This window comes from Oncorhynchus tshawytscha, linkage group LG13 (assembly GCF_018296145.1).
Source record: "Oncorhynchus tshawytscha isolate Ot180627B linkage group LG13, Otsh_v2.0, whole genome shotgun sequence".
In the NCBI taxonomy this organism is placed as follows: domain Eukaryota; kingdom Metazoa; phylum Chordata; class Actinopteri; order Salmoniformes; family Salmonidae; genus Oncorhynchus; species Oncorhynchus tshawytscha.
Window position 1 is genome coordinate 16,256,733 of NC_056441.1, and position 18,910 is coordinate 16,275,642.

At 44.1% G+C, this 18,910-nt stretch overlaps 3 protein-coding genes and 1 pseudogene across 4 annotated transcripts in view; 2 read left to right on the plus strand and 2 right to left on the minus strand.

Annotated features, from left to right (window-relative positions):
- The window catches only part of LOC112265862 (protein naked cuticle homolog 2-like), a 13,599-nt gene extending 10,766 nt beyond the window's left edge, over positions 1-2,833 (plus strand). Inside the window, exons 5-8 of the mRNA XM_042295241.1 lie at positions 699-778; positions 928-1,023; positions 1,321-1,597; positions 1,737-2,833. Coding sequence (XP_042151175.1) covers positions 699-778; positions 928-1,023; positions 1,321-1,597; positions 1,737-2,251 — 968 coding nt within the window. The 3' untranslated portion in view covers positions 2,252-2,833. The remainder of the gene's footprint in view (positions 1-698; positions 779-927; positions 1,024-1,320; positions 1,598-1,736) is intronic.
- A 928-nt stretch (positions 2,834-3,761) lies between these two features.
- On the plus strand, positions 3,762-8,723 carry LOC112264368 (leucine-rich repeat-containing protein 14B). Its single transcript, XM_024440915.2, has 3 exons — positions 3,762-4,349; positions 4,628-5,256; positions 7,437-8,723. The coding sequence occupies exons 1-3, from the start codon at positions 4,074-4,076 to the stop codon at positions 8,110-8,112; spliced, it is 1,581 nt and encodes a 526-aa protein (XP_024296683.1). The 5' UTR covers positions 3,762-4,073; the 3' UTR covers positions 8,113-8,723.
- Positions 8,724-8,725: 2 nt separating this feature from the next.
- On the minus strand, positions 8,726-18,884 carry LOC112264370 (cytochrome b-c1 complex subunit 7). 2 transcript variants are annotated; one of them, XM_042295242.1, is made up of 4 exons: positions 18,558-18,884; positions 10,558-10,626; positions 10,265-10,431; positions 8,726-8,912 (listed from the first exon to the last, which is right to left on the minus strand). In XM_042295242.1, exons 1-4 carry the CDS (start codon positions 18,685-18,687, stop codon positions 8,835-8,837), a joined length of 444 nt encoding a protein of 147 aa, XP_042151176.1. In that variant the 5' UTR covers positions 18,688-18,884; the 3' UTR covers positions 8,726-8,834. The 2 variants fall into 2 exon arrangements, with proteins under 2 accessions (XP_042151176.1, XP_024296687.1); XM_024440919.2 differs by lacking the exon at positions 18,558-18,884 and adding an exon at positions 11,542-11,677.
- LOC112264371 lies at positions 14,323-18,563 on the minus strand (annotated as a pseudogene).
- Positions 18,885-18,910: the final 26 nt, after the last annotated feature.

Below are 18,910 nucleotides of genomic sequence, written 5' to 3' on the forward strand. Positions count from 1 at the left end.
CTAATGAGAATGTGATAGGTTGAGTCGACACAAGCTTTCCCAGCCCAAGGCTAATGAGAATGTGATAGGTTGAGTCGACACAAGCTTTCCCTAATGAGAATGTGATAGGTTGAGCCCAAGGCTAATGAGAATGTGATAGATTGAGTCGACACAAGCTTTCCCAGCCCAAGGCTAATGAGAATGTGATAGGAATTGAGTCGACACAAGCTTTCCCAGCCCAAGGCTAATGAGAATGTGATAGATTGAGTCGACACAAGCTTTCCCAGCCCAAGGCTAATGAGAATGTGATAGATTAGACACAAGCTTTCCCAGCCCAAGGCTAATGAGAATGTGATAGATTGAGTCGACACAAGCTTTCCCAGCCCAAGGCTAATGAGAATGTGATAGATTGAGTCGACACAAGCTTTCCCAGCCCAAGGCTAATGAGAATGTGATAGATTGAGTCGACACAAGCTTTCCCAGCCCAAGGCTAATGAGAATGTGATAGGTTGAGTCGACACAAGCTTTCCCAGCCCAAGGCTAATGAGAATGTGATAGGTTGAGTCGACACAAGCTTTCCCAGCCCAAGGCTAATGAGAATGTGATAGATTGAGTCGACACAAGCTTTCCCAGCCCAAGGCTAATGAGAATGTGATAGATTGAGTCGACACAAGCTTTCCCAGCCCAAGGCTAATGAGAACGTTGTGTGTTTTTCACAGTGGTACTGCCACCAGAGGAGAGGGAGAGCTCCATCCACGTTCCATTCAGACAGCCCAGGAAGAGAAACAGCCATGTTGACGTGAGCTTCAAAAGAACAATCTATATAGAATCTATGTAGATAACATAGTAGTTTATTACTGCTATATACAGTAAAGCAAGGGTTTGTTTGATGAGAATAATATGGTACAATTGTGTTTGTTCATCCGTTGTGTTTGTTCATGGTTACAGGACACAGAGTGCACCATGGTGTTGGAGGATGACACTCAGCAAGAGAGGGTTTTTACACTGTATCACTTTGACAACAGCGGTAAAGTCACCAAGCAGGTACAGCATCTTCACACGCTGACAACAAGCAACTGTTGCACATAATACGCTTTCTCTTTAGATTAACATAACTATGCTGCCCTGCTAATGGTGTGTGTGTGTGTGTGTGTGTGTGTGTGTGTGTGTGTGTGTGTGTGTGTGTGTGTGTGTGTGTGTGTGTGTGTGTGTGTGTGTGCGTGCGCGTGCGTGTGTGTGTGTGTGTGTGTGTGCGTGCATGTGTGCGTGCGTGTGTGATGATGTGCACGTGTGTGCGCGTGTATGTGCCTGGCTGAACAATGATGTGTGCGTGTGTTACAGGATATGTGCAGTCTCATGCAGTCCATCTATGAGGTGGTTGAAGCGTCGGCCAAGCAGCCGTCCTGTAGCAGCACAGCCCTGAAGGTCAAACTGGTGGTAGGCCCCTCCAGCAGCTCTGGCCGGGGCTCTAGAACAGGTGACAGAATGGAGGTCCAGCAGGAGGAGGCTGGGAGCCCAGAGAGGATTTTTCACTGTGTGGATGAAAACACAGAACGCAGGAACCACTACTTAGACCTAGCTGGGATAGAGAACTATTCCTCCAAGTTTGACGATGCAGGTAGGTACACAATGACCATTTTCAGCACTTTTGAGGCACTAAAGTCAACATGTTTTTACTGAAAATACACCAAAGATGAATGACATTCAACAAAGAGAAATGGCAACATAACATGATGTTTGTTGTCCATCCTCTGCAGACGCCCCCTCTCAGGAGCCCAGAGTGGACGCACGCTCAGACCAGCAGCACCGCTCAGTGTTGGTAGGGGGGAACTGCGGCGCAACTGAGTCCAGAGGTAGGGGCCTCTCCTTCAACAGGTCTCTCAGGGGCCACGTCAAGGCAGTGGGTAGAGACAGAGGAGGTGGAGGAGGAGGAGGGGGAGGAGGATGTGGGGGCAAATCAAGCAAGCTCCATGGCCACCAGCCCTTCATGTGGTGTCACTCCTTCCAGCCACACTTCCAGCCCCAACTCCCCTTACAGCACAGCCACAGTAAGAGGCTTCGCTCCAGGGCCAGAGAAGCTGGGTCCCCCTCCAGAACCCTCCACCACCTACACCAGCCTGCTTCTCAAGCTCAGCCAGGGGGAGAGAGGGAGATGCTGCCCAGCCTGCCTGCCTTGTCTGGGGGCTTGGTCTCCCTGGCTCAGAGGCATGAGCACCACCACGAGCACCATCACCACCACCACCATCACTACCACTACCACCCCCCGACATGACTGCAGTCTGCGCTCCACTCAGGGATACAGAGACTGAGAGAAACACCTCCCTGTGGTTTAGCCCATAGCTAGGGCCCTGAGCCATTCCTGGTCAGGTCAGGTGGGCCTTAGATATATTATAGGGCTGTGGGACACCACCACTCTCCATGCTATGGAGTAATAGCAACTCCGTACAAAAATGAACTGTTATGCCTTGTATTGATAACTGAGTTTCATGTTGAATGTGCCATGTTGAATATGCTACTCACCTTTGGAAGCCCTCTAAACTGATGTTTCTTCTCAGGTTTTTATAGTGGAGGCTGCTGAGGGTAGAACAGTTCATAATAATGGCCGGAATGGAACGGAAACCATGTGTTTGATATATTTGATACCATTCCACTGAATCCGCTCCAGTTATTACCACAAGCCCATTCTCCCCAATTAAGGTGCCACCAACCTCCTGTGATTACAACTTACATTTAATATAATTAATGAATACCTTCATTAAGGCAAAGATTTAATCCATTACATCCCTGTATTAGAGTTTATGCAGTATGTTTTGTATTGTTTGTATTTTGATGTATTAAAGCATGATCAACTTTGCTTGTGTTCATTGTAGTGTGTCAATTGAAAAATGCACACTCTCTAATGAAGGCTGATGCTTTCAAATTTGGCAATATGAAAAATCTAAATAAAATAAACATTTGCGAGAAACAATAAAGCAATACACACTGTTTACGGCGTGTGGAAGTTGTTAAATGTGTTTCTCTCTCATGGCCAAAGCAAAACATTACATGCTAAGGCTCTAGTACTTGTCATCAAAGTATTTGGAACACTGGAGGTTCCAGTGTTAGAACACTCTGGAGGTTCCAGTGTTAGAGCACTCAGGAGGTTCCAGTGTTAGAGCACTCTGGAGGTTCCAGTGTTAGAACCAGGTTCCAGTGTTAGAACACTGGAGGTTCCAGTGTTAGAACACTCTGGAGGTTCCAGTGTTAGAACACTCTGGAGGTTCCAGTGTTAGAACACTCTGGAGGTCCCAGTGTTAGAGCACTCAGGAGGTTCCAGTGTTAGAGCACTCTGGAGGTTCCAGTGTTAGAACACTCTGGAGGTTCCTGTGTTAGAACACTCAGGAGGTTCCAGTGTTAGAGCACTCTGGAGGTTCCAGTGTTAGAACACTCTGGAGGTTCCAGTGTTAGAACACTCTGGAGGTTCCAGTGTACTCAAATGGATGTTTTCGTAACTGGTCAAGTTACGCTATGACGTCTGATCCACTGTTGCTTTGGTCTTGATAAACAGTTTAGCCTTCAGTAAATCTATCATTTCATCGTGAGCATGTTGCCAATGTTACCCTGTACGGCAGTAAGGTACATGTAGCAGTACTGTGTTTTCTATGTTTGTTTACATTGCTTTGCTGTTATTGTCACTGGTGTTTATGTATAGATTGATTGCATAGACAGGTCATTTCAATGTTGGCGGTATGTAAGGATCTTGGGCCTCATGTTGTAAGCAGTAGGCTAGGAAAGGTTGTTGCTGCTCTGTGTTTGGTGTGGATTGTAAATAGATTCCCTGTTCACGAGTTGAAGGGAATGAGACGGCTGTTTCTAAAAATAGTCCTCGCACTCACCTACCACGTGCCCCAAGCCTCTCTTTCACAACATGATACCACAGCAAAACGAGGTCTAGACAGATATACAGTACTGGCAGAGACAACGAATCAACACACAGAGAGACCCTCGGGGAGAGAGCAGCAACACAAACACATCCAGTTACAGGGGATGATTGGTTGATCCTAACACTTCAAGACCCAGACCTCGAGGACAGGTAGAACATAGAAGAGAGAGCCATGAAAAGTCTCAGGTTCCTCGCTGCTGAGGGGTTCGCCCAGAGTGGCCAGAGAGCCAGGGAGAACCTCAGTTGTGTGTCGTTCAACCTCTACCCGCTCCTCTTCAAGGCCTGCTACATGCACGAGATGGCCCTCCTCCTCCACGACCTCGTCCAAACCTGGCCCCTGCACGAGCTTAACCTGCAAAGGCTCCTGGGAAAGACGGTGGACTGCCAGGAGGATCTGACCTCATGTACCTGCCGGCTGTGCCTGGAATCTCTGCTGACTGGCCTGAAGGTAGGCTTACTATGTGTTCTGGTGTTATTTTCTTTAAAGGTGCAATCTATAATTTTCACTGGTCAAAAGTGCTACTTGTGAACTGAGGCACTGGGTCTTGGCCAATGTGACACGTTTTTTGTTTTCCTTCAAGTCTGAATGTGTTTGTAGTTACTTGAATTTCCACTGGGGCAATAAACATTTACAATTTACATCATATAAGGGCCTATGTGTTTGATTTGTAAGACAAATGCCCATTTTATGGCAATAAACAGCTAGATTCTATGTTCCATCTCCAGTCCTATGTACTGCGGCCCCCAGAGACCTACGCCAAGACCCTCCGTGTGGTAGACCTGACTGGGCTGAAGGACACAGAGCACCATTCCTGTGCCTGTGGATCCACCCTGGGCCGCTGGGCTCGCACCCATCTCCTCACCCGCATGTGCTACGAGGTCATGGTGGCCATCGAGGCAGGTGACGCTGCACCCTCCGCCCTCGTGACTGAGGTGGATGTGCGCCTGAACGGCTTCGTCACTGGGCGGAACTACGAGGTGGTGGCCCAGGCCTTCCTGCTCCTCCGTCACTGCCCCTTGAAGCTGCGCTTCGTTGGTTTCCGAGCCGACTCCCTGGCCCTCAAACAGCTGTTCTACGTGCTGCGTGTGGCCCAACCGGAAGCCATGAGGAGACTCGAGGTGGTCCATAACGTTCACCTGGAGGCCCCGCACCTGGAGTTGCTGTTGTCCCGGATGGAGTTCCCCCAGCTGCAGTCCCTGACGCTGCCTGCAGGGGCGATGGACGTGCGAAGGCTGGGCTCGGATGAGGATGACCTGCTGGCGACCATTGGGGATCTGCTGAGCCGGCTGACTGAACTGACAGAGCTCTACATGGGCTTCTCCACCCTCACCGGACACCTGCGAAGACTGCTAAGGTGCTTGTGTGTGCTTGTGTGTGTGTGTGTGTGTGTGTGTGTGTGTGTGTGTGTGTGTGTGTGTGTGTATATATATATTAGGTATTGATGTCTACTGTATATATAGCTCTGGGGGTGTCTATTCAAGCTGATGCATTCCCACTGTGGAATATCATAGCATGAGGGCTGCAGTACTCAGTGGCATTTTGTTTTTGTTGCTTGGCTGTGAGGGACAATGTAGACAGCTGACTGCTGCTAAATCTGCAGGTCGGCCAGAAACCAAGGGACACTCAACGGCTGACATTGTCTTCTTCCCAAACGGCACCCAATTCCCTTTATAGTGCACTACTTTTGACCAGAACCCTATGGGCTCTGGTCCAAAGTAGTGGACTTTGAAGGGAATACGGTGTCAATTACAGTGGACACTGAAATATCACTGAAGCCATGACCCAAAACAACAAGCGGACACCTGCACTTGTCCATTAATTAGACATGCATCGTAAAGCTTTCATATTGCCTTTGCTTTTTTTGTCAAGCATGCATGAAATGAGGAGCACACACACACATACAGTGGGGTAAAAAATGATTTAGTCAGCCACCAATTGTGCAAGTTCTCCCACTTAAAAAGATGAGAGAGGCCTGTAATTTTCATCATAGGTACACTTCAACTATGACAGACAAAATTAGATTTTTTTTCTCCAGAAAATCACATTGTAGGATTTTTAATGAATTTATTTGCAAATTATGGTGGAAAATAAGTATTTGGTCACCTACAAACAAGCAAGATTTCTGGCTCTCACAGACCGGCTCCTCTGTCCTCCACTCGTTACCTGTATTAATGGCACCTGTTTGAACTTGTTATAAGTATAAAAGACACCTGTCCACAACCTCAAACAGTCACACTCCAAACTCCACTATGGCCAAGACCAAAGAGCTGTCAACGGACACCAGAAACAAAATTGTAGACCTGCACCAGGCTGGGAAGACTGAATCTGCAACAGGTAAGCAGCTTGGTTTGAAGAAATCAACTGTGGGAGCAATTATTAGGAAATGGAAGACATACAAGACCACTGATAATCTCCCTCGATCTGGGGCTCCACGCAAGATCTCACCCCGTGGGGTCAAAATGATCACAAGAACGGTGAGCAAAAATCCCAGAACCACACGGGGGGACCTAGTGAATGACCTGCAGAGAGCTGGGACCAAAGCAACAAAGCCTACCATCAGTAACACACTACGCCGCCAGGGACTCAAATCCTGCAGTGCCAGACGTGTCCCCCTGCTTAAGCCAGGACATGTCCAGGCCAGTCTGAAGTTTGCTAGAGAGCATTTGGATGATCCAGAAAAAGATTGGGAGAATGTCATATGGTCAGATCAAACCAAAATATAACTTTTTGGTAAAAACTCAACTCGTCGTGTTTGGAGGACAAAGAATGCATCCAAAGAACACCATACCTACTGTGAAGCATGGGGGTGGAAACATCATGCTTTGGGGCTGTTTTTCTGCAAAGGGACCAGGAAGACCGATCCGTCTAAAGGAAAGAATGAATGGGGCCATGTATCGTGAGATTTTGAGTGAAAACCTCCTTCCATCAGCAAGGGCATTGAAGATGAAGCGTGGCTGGGTCTTTCAGCATGACAATGATCCCAAACACACCGCCCGGGCAACAAAGGAGTGGCTTCGTAAGAAGCATTTCAAGGTCCGGGAGTGGCCTAGCCAGTCTCCAGATCTTAACCCCATAGAAAATCTTTGGAGGTTGCCCAGCAACAGCCCCAAAACATCACTGCTCTAGAGGAGATCTGCATGGAGGAATGGGCCAAAATACCAGCAACAGTGTGAAAACCTTGTGAAGACTTAACATTTGACCTCTGTCATTGCCAACAAAGGGTATATATCAAAGTATTGAGATAAACTTTTGTTATTGACCAAATACTTATTTTCCACCATAATTTGCAAATAAATTCATTAAAAATTCTACAATGTGATTTTTTGGATTTTTTTTCTTCTCATTTTGTCTGTCATAGTTGAAGTGTACCTATGACGAAAATTACAGGCCTCTCTCATCCTTTTAAGTGGGAGAACTTGCACAATTGGTGGCTGACTAAATACTTTTTTTGCCCCACTGTACAAACAATTGATAACATTGCAAAATAGTGAACATTTACTGCAATACATTTCTGACCCTCGGCCTTGTCCACAGCCCCCTGATCACCCCACTGCAATGCCTGGAGCTGGCCAACTGTCACCTGAACCGAACAGACATGGCCTACCTGGCCAACAGCCTGCACAGCGAGAACCTGGTCAGTCTGGACATAAGTGGTCATGACGTGTGCGGCCTCTTCCCCACCACCTTCATCAAGCTGCTCCAGCGCTGCGCCGCAACTCTCCACAGCCTCACCCTGGAGGACTGTGACCTGGAGGACGAACACATGGACATCCTGACCCAGGCCCTGGCTCCCTGTCGCGGCCTGGAGGAGCTGAAGATACTGGGCAACCCTCTGAGCGCCATGGCCCTGCGCCACCTCTTCTCCATGCTAGCCGCCGGGTTCCCAGCCCTGAGGTACGTGGAGCTGCCAGTGCCCAGGGACTGCTACCCCGAGGATGTTTCCTACCCCATGGATGAAACGGTGCTGCTGCAGTACGACAGGGAGATGTTCCAGGACGTCAGGGGTCAACTGATGGGGATCCTTCAGGGGGCGGGGAGGGGGAACATAGAGGTGGTTACCCCCTTGTTGGGCGCTTATGACGCGGATATCAATGAGACCAGTAACGAGCTGGGGGTGTCCATGGTGAAATCCTTCAATAGCGTCATTGGAAACTTTATTGATACAATTACAGCCCTGGACAACAGGAGATCAAACAAAGAGGTTGATTAAAGTTCAGGTAGAATACCAGAGGGAGGGTAATAGAGGGTTAATAGAGAAAGGGTTTGTGCAATACAAGTGGTTCATCTCAATTGCCTATAGTGGCTTCCCACTTAATTTCCACTGATCAAAAGAAGTCTAAGAAATCAGTGCAAATAAAGGGAAGGAGACAGAGAGACGGCTTTAGACTATTGGGATGACTGAAGGCCTTGATTAATGTTTTCTATCCATACGTACCAATTAATCTGTACTTGTAACAGATATTTTGACAAATGTATTGCCCCATTATCAGGGGATTTTTTGACATGCAACTGGACCTAGATTATAGTATAGATTGAATTGTCCTTTTGGTCTTCCATTCATGAGTGGCAATTATAGTAAAGCATTGAATGCTTAGTTAAGAATAGTACTACTTGTATACTGAACATGTATTTACATGTACTGTATATATTTCAGTTTATATGTATCTTGTATATTATGACATTTATATGTGACCAGAGTGAAAGTGCTATACAAAAGTGCTATAAAATGTGGGATTAAACTGACTTTACTGTAAATACAACTTTATTACTGTGGGGATCAAATCCTGGTTTGCTTTAAAAAATAAAAATCCTTCTCACTCACATGTTTTGCAAAAATGTACATTTTTAATAAGCAGTCTTCCCATAGGGTAAACTTTATTTTAAACATTACAACAGACCAAAGAGAAGGAACAGCAGCCCTCCAGATTCATCTCATTTCTTCGACCACTCCTCAACCTCTTTCCTCTCACGGATGACCTCTTCCAGGTAAGGCTCCAGGTAATGTACATCCTATGGAGAAAGGTTAAACACAAAAACAAGGTTAATTCTGTACATTTTCTCCCACCACCTCTACCAGATGTGGTTTTTAGTATAAAAAAAAACATCTGGTAGACATTAAACAGCTTTATAGGCATCTCCAAACTCCTCAACAATTGGCAAATTCCAATCCAACCTTAAGTTTCTACTCCTATATGCTTCATGTTGATTATTCAAGTAGTGTAGCACGATATGAGAACAATATCACCTCTGACAGGCTAGATTTTGTCCTTCATCACATGCCATAACATCAACTGCTGTGAAACTTCTGACATATCTTCTATTTCCTCAGTGATATCTCAAAGCCCTTCCTGTACACAAACGATTGATTGTGAGACTATAGAGCCCAACAGTAGAGGTGTCATAATACCCATAAAAGCTAGCGGTCAAACAGGGAAATGATTCCAAACGTTTCTCCACCATTCATTTTTCCCATAGGGGATTTTAGAAACACTTCAAATAAGGGCTGTTTTTCATTAGGCTTACCCTGGTGTGACGTTCTGATAACCATGTAAATATCTCTCAGACAAGGTGACTTATCAATTTATTCGGCTCTATTTACTCTCAGATTCGAAAATGCTAATTGCACCAAAGTAGACATCATGTAAAACTACAAATCCCTGCAAGCTCCTGCATGTCATGTCACCTTTACTAACAGGTGTTGTGTCAATTTAAAACATGAGAAAGACAGTTCACAGAATTGTCCATTTAAAAAAATGTTGCTAATTTATTCATTACTACAGTTAGCTAACATTAGATAGTTAATCCAGAGATTCTTGCAGTCTCGTCCAGATCATCATGACATTTGAAGTTCTTTATGATAGCCACATTAGCAGCTAATTAGCGTCTCATTTGGGGTCGAGGGGGGTAAATAGAGGTGAATATATTGATAAAAGTCACATTGTCCTAGAGTGATTTACACGGTTATCAAAAAAGTAACCTTGTCCTAGAGATTTACACTTATCAACACGTCACACCAGGTTAAGCCTACATAAAACACAGCCCTTATTTGAAGTGTTTCTAAAATCCCCTATGGGAAAAATGAATAGTGGAAAGATGATTGGAACCATTTCCGTTTGACCGCTAGGTTTTATGAGTATTATGACCCCTCCACTATGGTACTCTATATGCACTGTACCTCAAACTTGGGTTCAAATACTATTTGAAATCTTTCAAATACTTTGACCGTTTGCACTGGAGTGCCAGATGGGTAAAGTTGAACATTTTGGGGATATTCTATAGGTCCATTATGCCAGACAAGCTCAATCAAACACAGAGAAAATAAATTATATTTCAAATGGCATTTGAGCCTGGGTCTTCCATACCTCCTCATATTGAGTCCACTGTTCCTTAGGCAGAACTGCCTGCTTCATGGACAGGTCCAGGGCTCTCTTGAGCCTGAACATCCTGTCATTGTACACTTTCTCTGGGAGCCTCCGCAGGGCTTCTTTCACATCGCCATCCTCATGGATCGTGTCATCACGCAACAGACCTGGAACCAAAACAAGCACAACACAGTGTCAGTGAACTGAAGATTATATATGTTTCTAAGACTGAGTGAAAAGATTTATCTGAAGACCCTCACAGATGGCCCCAAAAAAAAGACTCCAAGACTTGCCAATTTTGTTGAATCCGGCCGCATTGTAGTACCATTTACGGAAGCCGACCAGGAGTCTGCCAGTAGCTGCTGTGTGGGAGGCCAGAATAAGAGTCAGATCATTTGCTGTCAAGATTTGGCTTACTAAAACACAGTTAGAAAAGCAGTTGCAATCACTGCAGTACAAAAGCAACAAGACACCAAGTCATGTTCTCTATTAATTTAAGAAGATGCTTAAGTAGATGAACTAGAATTCGGATGATTACAGAACTAGGGGCTTGAGGGAGGGTTTGACAGTATTATTTGGGACAAACCAAGGAGAGTATCCCAACTGCAAACATTACATTTGTGGTGGATAACTGGATAGAGTGCTAGTAGATCACATGACACGCTGTTATTATCTACAGAGTACTAGCTATGTGGGAACTGTGCGATCTGGACATATTTCTGACATCGAGGTGTACAGGAAGTATGGAGAGAGGACATCAGACATGATAATCAATGTCAGTAGTAATACCGGGTACTGTTAGCTAGCCAAGTTGAGCTGGCAAGTATGCCAATTTATCTTGCTTTGTTTAAGTTTTAGCTAGCTAGATGTTTATAACTACCAAGTTAGCTAACGTTAGCCACTGCACCTAGCTAGGCAATGGATGCTGCTTAGTGTTTGACAATCGTCCATCTGTACTGGTGTGGCGTTTGAAAGTTGATCAGACCGAAGCACAGCTTTACCTATCAATTGAAAATGCATTTGACATATATTACATTTAAAGGTTAAATATGTCACTAGCAGTCTGGAGCACACCACTGAGCTCTCCCTTGATGTGTCAAAGCTAGCTTAACATTAGCTAGGACACTCAGTAGAGGACACGACAAAGGAGATCTCAAAAACATGGATTTGAACACACCAAAATACAACAAATCAACATCCCACTTTACTCAATAATATGTGCAATGTTTAATCTCGATTTTGGGCTAAATAAATGCTTAAAGACAGGTGACTTTTACCTGGTGCCCTCGACCCCATGTTGTTCTGTCTAAGGTAAAACGAATCAGTGTCTCGTCAGCAACACTAAGAAAGTACTTCCGAGTTAGGGAATTTTAGGAAAATTTCACAATAAAGGTCCCTCACATACTAGTAGAAAAGTACCATTAACCAATATTTATTCATGATGCATGACAAATAATATTTAAGTGACGTTTGCATTAAATGTGGGTTTTAAAACATGTCACAAGGTCACATAAATTCCCCTCAATACAAATTATGCATATGATAGCACAGGACGCTGTTGCCACCTTGTGGGTGAGAACAGGCTTGTGATAATGACTAAAGCGGGATCAGGAAACATGGTTTCCAGGTGTTTGAAGCCATCCCATTTATGCCATTCCGGACATTATAATGGGTCGTTCTCCCCTCAGCAGCCTCCACTGTATGGTATGGAGAAAATCATATTATTTGTGCTGATGTAAAAGTGGGGTGGGGAGTACTCAATAGGGTCTGTAGAATCTATGTAATCAAATCAAATCTTATTTGTCACATGTGCCAATTACAACAGTGAAATACTTACTTACAAGCCCTTAACCAACAATGCAGTTTTAAGAAAATAAAAAAATAAACCTAAGAGATAAGAATAACAAAAAATTAAAGAGCAGCAGTAAATAACAATAGCGGGGCTATATACAGGGGGTACCGGTACAGACAGAGTCAATGTGTGGGGGCACCGGTGTCGAGGTAATCGATGTAATATGTACATGTAGGTAGAGTTATTAAAGTGACTATGTATAGATAGTCAAATGGTTTCATTTCATGGATCTATGAATAATATGGAGTGTTGCTGGACTTTTACTGTGGTCAAACAGCTTAAAATGGGGTGCTTGGACACTATACTACAGCAGGTTGGTGACACCTTAATTGGGGAGGATGGTTTCATGGTAGCGGCTGGAGCAGAATAGGTGGAATGGTATCAAATACATCAAACACATGGTTTCAAACACTCCGTTCCAGCCTTTATTATGAGCCATTCTCCACTCAGCAGCCTCCACTGCAGTGTAAAGTATAACTACAACACTGTACAGGAAAAACAATTATTTGTGCTGATGTATAAGTGGGGTGGGGAGTACTCAGTAGGGTCTGTAGAATCTATATATGGTGTCATTTCATGGGGTTCTGAATAATATGGAGTTTTGCTGGGTATTTAGACCAGAGTCCCCCATGAAATAACACCATATAAAGATTCTACAGACCCCTAGTGAGTAACCCCAACCACACTTTTACATCGGCATGTAGAATAGTTTTTTCTCTATAAGCCCATATGTAATTTCTAGGCTTAGTGTATTGCATTGGGACCAATGGAATGGGTAGAGTAGAAAGTGCTGCTAGGTATTTAGACCACTGTCCCCCATGATAACACCATATAGATTATAGTGCTTATCAGTATGGTGTGTAGAATATTATGTTCTTTACATTCATTTACTTAAGCTCCAACCATTTGTTCCTTTTTAGTTTTTGGATGATGTGTTTATTGTATTGTTAGGTATTACTGACCTGTTGGAGCTCGAAACACAAGCATTTTGCTGCACTTACGATAAACATCTGCAAATCGGTGCACTTGACCAATAAACTTCGATTTGATTTATTTATGTGCTCCACCTTATAATATACTTTATCCTATATATTTCCCATTTATTATTACAAGTTACTCCTTATGAAGAGCTTCAAGTCCCCTCCACATCACCAACAAACTATCATGGTCCAAACATACCAAGAGAGTCGTGAAGAGGGCTCAACAACGCCTATTCCGTGGCAGGAGACAAAAAGATTTGGCATGGGTCCCCAGATCCTAAAAAAGTTCTACAGCTGTCTCCCGAGGGGCGCAGCAGTCTAAGGCTCTGCCTCACAGTGCTAGAGGCGTCACTACAGACCTGGGTTCGATCCCGGGCTGTGTCGCAGCCACCTGTGACCGGGAGACCCATGAGGCAGCGCACAATCGGCCCAGCGTCGTCTGTGTTTGGCTGGCCGGGATGTCCTTGTCCCATCGCACTCTAGCGACTCCTTGTAGCAGGCCGAGGGCATGCACGCTGACTTCGGTCACCAGTTGTATGGTGTTTACTCCGACACATTGGTGCAGCTGGCTTCTGGGTTAAGCGAGCAGGGTGTCAAGAAGCAGTGCGGCTTTGCAGGGTTGTGTTTCGGAGGCCAGCGATGGAACAAGACTTGGGGGGTAAAAAGGACCCCCAAAAAATGGATTATACAGCTGCACCATCGAGAGCATCCTGACCGGTTGTATACGGCCAAGTACATCACTGGGCCCAAGCTTCCTGCCATTCAGGACCTCTATACTAGTCGGTATCAGAGGAAGGACCAAAGAAATGGTCAAAGACTCCAGTAACCCAAGTCATAGACTGTTCTCTCTGCTACCGCACGGCAAGCGGTACCGGAGCGCCAAGTCTAGGTCCAAAAGACTCCTTAACAGCTTCTACCCCCAAGCCATAAGACTGCTGAACAATCAATCAAATGGCCACACAGACTATTTGCATTACCCCCCCCCGTTTTTACACTGCTACTACTTACTTTTTATGATCTATGCATAGTCACTTTACCCCTACCTACATGTACAAATTATCTCAATTACCTTGAGTAACCTGTACCCTCGCACATTGACTTGGTACCCCCTGTATATAGCCTTTATTTTTTATTTGTATTGTGTTACTTAAAAAAAAAAAAAATTAGTAAATATTTTCTTAACTCTATTTCCTTAAAACGGCATTGTTGGTTAAGGGTTTTTAAGCAGGTATTTCACTGTCTACACATGTTGTATTCGGCAGATGTGACAAATAAAATTTGATTTTACATTTTCAAAAATACAATTCTGACTGATCTGTCAGCCTCTTATGGTACATCTTGGTACACACATGCTCAACAGACACCTCAAAATAAACATTGACCTTTTAGTCATTTACCAGACAGTCTTATCCAGAGCGAAATACAGGAGCAATTTAGGGTTAAGTGCCTTGCCCAAGGGCACAAATGTTTCACCTAGTCAACTCGGGGATTCGAGCCATGACCATTTGGTTAATTGGCCCAACACTCTTAAAGCCTAGGCTACCTGCCGCAGCAAGATTCAATTGTAGAATTCTTCAATATCTTCTCTATTCACATAACACACATATACAAAAACTGTTGTATTACATCAATCACACTGTCTTCTGAAACAATTCAAAGTCCTTTAGTTTCACTGCTGCTATTTCATTGCAGAAGGCCTCATCTGGCAGGGAGACTAGCTTGTCCAGAGAGATGTAGTTAGGCTTGGCACGGTCGTAGTTAGGCTTGGCAGGGTCATACTGAGCCTTGTCCAGGTACTGCAGAAACAGGTCTTTCTTTGATACAAAGGTACTTCGCATTCAGGACCTGTAAAGAAGACAGATCACCTAGGTCAGACAATAGGTGACGGCATGTGTAACTGACCACAGGGAATTAAAATCAAATCAAATCAAATTTTATTTGTCACATACACATGGTTAGCAGATGTTAATGCGAGTGTAGCGAAATGCTTGAAAAAAATTATGATTTTATGCCACGTTTAAAGGCCTTATGAATTATATTGTGACCAACCAACTTACATAAACAAAACCTCTGTTTTTAACCACAACTCAGTCTTCGGCCATGACTCAGGAGGGGTTACCCTCTGTGTCCTATAAGTAGTTCCTGATCCACCACTTGGTAAACATACACATAGCAAATAACTAATATATCCTGATACACATTTTCTGGAAGAGTGCAGAAAAGGATGATTCAAGACTGGTAGTTTATAGCTTACCTGTGGGAACTTCACAATCAGGTCATGGGGTATGTTCATGGTGTTATGGATATAGTCAAATATCTGGGTCAGTTTCCTCTTATTAGCAGTAAGAACTTTGGGGATTACAGTGATGATGTGCTGGAGTTCATTTTCACAAAACCCCATCTTTAGTTTACAAATCTAGGATAAAAAATATGGATTCTGAGAAATCAACCTTTTTTCTTTTACAAGAATTAAGACAAATATCACAACTGATGTTTGCACTTTTCATACCTTAAGATTCTTCTTAACTGGCTCCAAACTCCCACACAGAAGTCTGGGAAGGCAAACCACGAAATCCCGTGTCTGAATGAACATACAATTGATTAAGAATCATAATCTTACTGTATGTAATTTGTGGTGTGAATATTCTATGAAAAATGAAGTGGGACAAAACAATGTGATCAATTGTGATTGTCTTGGGTCAAACCTTTCACACCAAATTGTTTACCAAATTCAAAGCTGACCTTCTGAGCACTAAGGCCTAACTGCTGTTGGTAGAATCCCAAGCGGTTGTCCATCCTCTTCACACTGAAGTTAAGCAGGTATGGAGCTCTGGACACCATGGAGGCCACAGACTCAGCGCTGAACTTCTTAGACCCAAAATATGCCACACTAATGTGAAAAAAAGAGATTATTACCTTATACTACAGATAATTTCTAAATAATATATCAATGAAATGTATCACCTGTCATAGTCCTATAAGAGCTAAAGCTGACAGATGGGAGATACAACATGTGCCTACAGCTATAGGTATATCAGTTGAAAACACCAAGTGTACTCTCTGTCCCTAAGATAGTCAACCCTATGTGTTGCTGACTGTAGCAAACTTAACCTGCCAATACAACAACCACCCTATCTGCCCCTGTACCTGGCCTGCAGATTCTCCAGGCCCTTTGTGAGGATGAAAGGGTTGTGGCTGATCAGGTAGCCCAGCCGAGTCTTCCACTCCCAGCTGCTTCAGGAACACCAGCCGGGGGGCCTCGTCTGCCTGGAAGTCTCGTCTGCCTGGAAGTCTAGCCTTAGCAACATGGAGCCCACGTTGGGCCTCTGCTCCAGTTTCCATAGCTGAACATCTGAATAGGGACCCAAAGGGTTAACAACAGGGTCGCATTCATAAGTGCACATCATGGCAAAATGCTTTGAAGTGGAAAACACACGCAGAAAAATAAAATTTTGCTTTTGCGTAAATTCATGTAATCCCTCCCCATTTGTTTCAGTTTGGTGCCTAGTGAATACGATCCAGAGACATAGATATACAGAACATCTATTGCTCTGGTTCACTTCATACTAGACCAGGGATGGGCACTGATGGGGGTGGGGACCACAAAAAAGCAGAACTCATGAATGGCCGCAGTGGCTCGTGGGTCTGCATACCCACATCCATACCCACACATGCAGTCAGAGCCGGACCTACTGTGAGCTTTTAAGTGCCCAAAGCAACATTTTGTTGGGGCGGGTAAAACATGCGAGTAAAACATCTTAGCAGTTTGTCTTGACAGCGGAGATAAAAACATTTAAAAAATGTAAGCAAATTTCCTGCAATTCTACCAATTTTGCCACGGAGCGTAGAGAAAATGTTGCAGTTTTAAAGAAAGTTTGCTGGAATTCTACACATTTTGCCATGAGGCAGAGAAGCTTTTTGAATTTTATAACAAATTTCATGCAATTATTTGCCATAGGGCAGAGAGACATGTTTAATATGACATCTGAGTGAAAGTGACTAACAAAATCAATGGGGGCCACCCGGTATGTAATTCGACCATGATTACTACAAGTTTAGATATCTGGCTGCTAGATTAAAATACCAAGCTAAAAAATAATAATAAACTCTGAAATGCCCCTAACTACATACGAGGACACCGAGGTCCGGACCTCTGTATTTTTTTCCTAATATATATATATATTTTTAAAGGAATAACATAAATATATTTTTTGGTACAAAATAAAGAAAATTAATTACGGGTCAACATCTAAATATTGCTGCCAGCGTTGATCAATGATTAGAACGCTTATTCTTGATATGACTGAGTTCTAATAGTTACAATTCTAATTTCCTGACTTGAATCATGAACAGTGGTTTGTTCCTTATGTTCATTTGCCTTTTTAGGAACACCACTTTCTCACATGGCTAAATTCTCCCTATTGCGGCACAGGCCCAAGGGCCAGAGACGTGAAACGAACTACCACAGCTCGCACTTGGCTCAAGTAGACAACTAGAGTCCGAAACGATACAGAGTGTGTTTGCGAGATGCCGGACAAAAGGCAATTTTAAAACCGTTCTGCGACTGCGGCCATGTCTACAGACATCCCCCAAACAAACAAAAACCAACACTCTGAGAAAGAGTGCACATAGATATGTCTGTCAGTCAGGTGGCTAGACTTCTATTGCAGTAATGTTGAAGGGGACTGGCTAGTATTACTTAGCCAGCTAGAAGGATGAAGTAAGAAACTAATGTTAAACGGAGCCTACCTCAGCAGGAGCAAAAAATACACTACCGAGTTCTCATAACTTTGCTTTACAGACAGTAGGCTACTGAGACGTTGCTGATGCTACGTGTCAGTTTGAATAGTTTCTCATATGTTCCCCCTTTCAGGGGTATAACATTACAATTGTAGCTAACAGGCTATGTGTTTGTAGATTCACCTCAGTCAATGAACCTACAGCAGCCAAGGTGATAATAGATGGGGTCATTTTGCATGCTTTTGCTGTCCAGATAGCATTTAAATGTTTTTTATTGTATAGAAACACAGTAAATTAGCTTTTACTTTAAAAAAATGTCCTGGGGGAGGGGGTACCTCCCCTTGCACCACCCCATCCCCTCTTCTGGACCTCACTAAAACGCAAACCCTGGTTACGGCCTTGTTCGCTGACATAGCCACCAGTTGCCCATCCCTGCACTACATGGGGAAGTAATGGGAAACTAATGGCTAATCAGATACAAACTCTAAATGGACTGAATCTACCTAGCTGTACAAGCTTGCTGAGTGTCTCTGACTTGTTGACATAGTCTGAGGGAGATGGATATAGCAGGCAGGGCTGCCCATAAGAACAGCCTCCTCATCACTGATCTCTTCTAATGCAGTGTCCTGGGGCATCGTCCAAATCTGGAGAGGGCAAAAACTTTAGGGAGAAGTGACTAGTGTGTGTGGTGTGCGTTTGTACACAGGGGTAGCATTAGTACCTAAAGCAGTCTGCCACTCCTTCAGCGACATCCCTACATTTCTGAGTTGATGGGAGAGAGGATTCTGATATGGCACCATATCAGTCCCATAAGTATCCGTGTTTCGTTTGAAATGGTTGGACCTTGGCATGAGATTCACAGTAACTCCGCACTCCTAGTTTCCACCTCTATTGTGTCTGAGATGGGTTCTGACTTCTCTAGAGAAAATGGAAAGCAAGACTGGAACACTGAAATAATTCCGGAAGGCTGCAGGGCATCAGTGGAATAATGGAGGGTGATGATACCCACAGTCCTTGACAGTAATGAGGTACATCTCTGACACAGCTGGATACAGGTTGAAGCGATGGAGATCT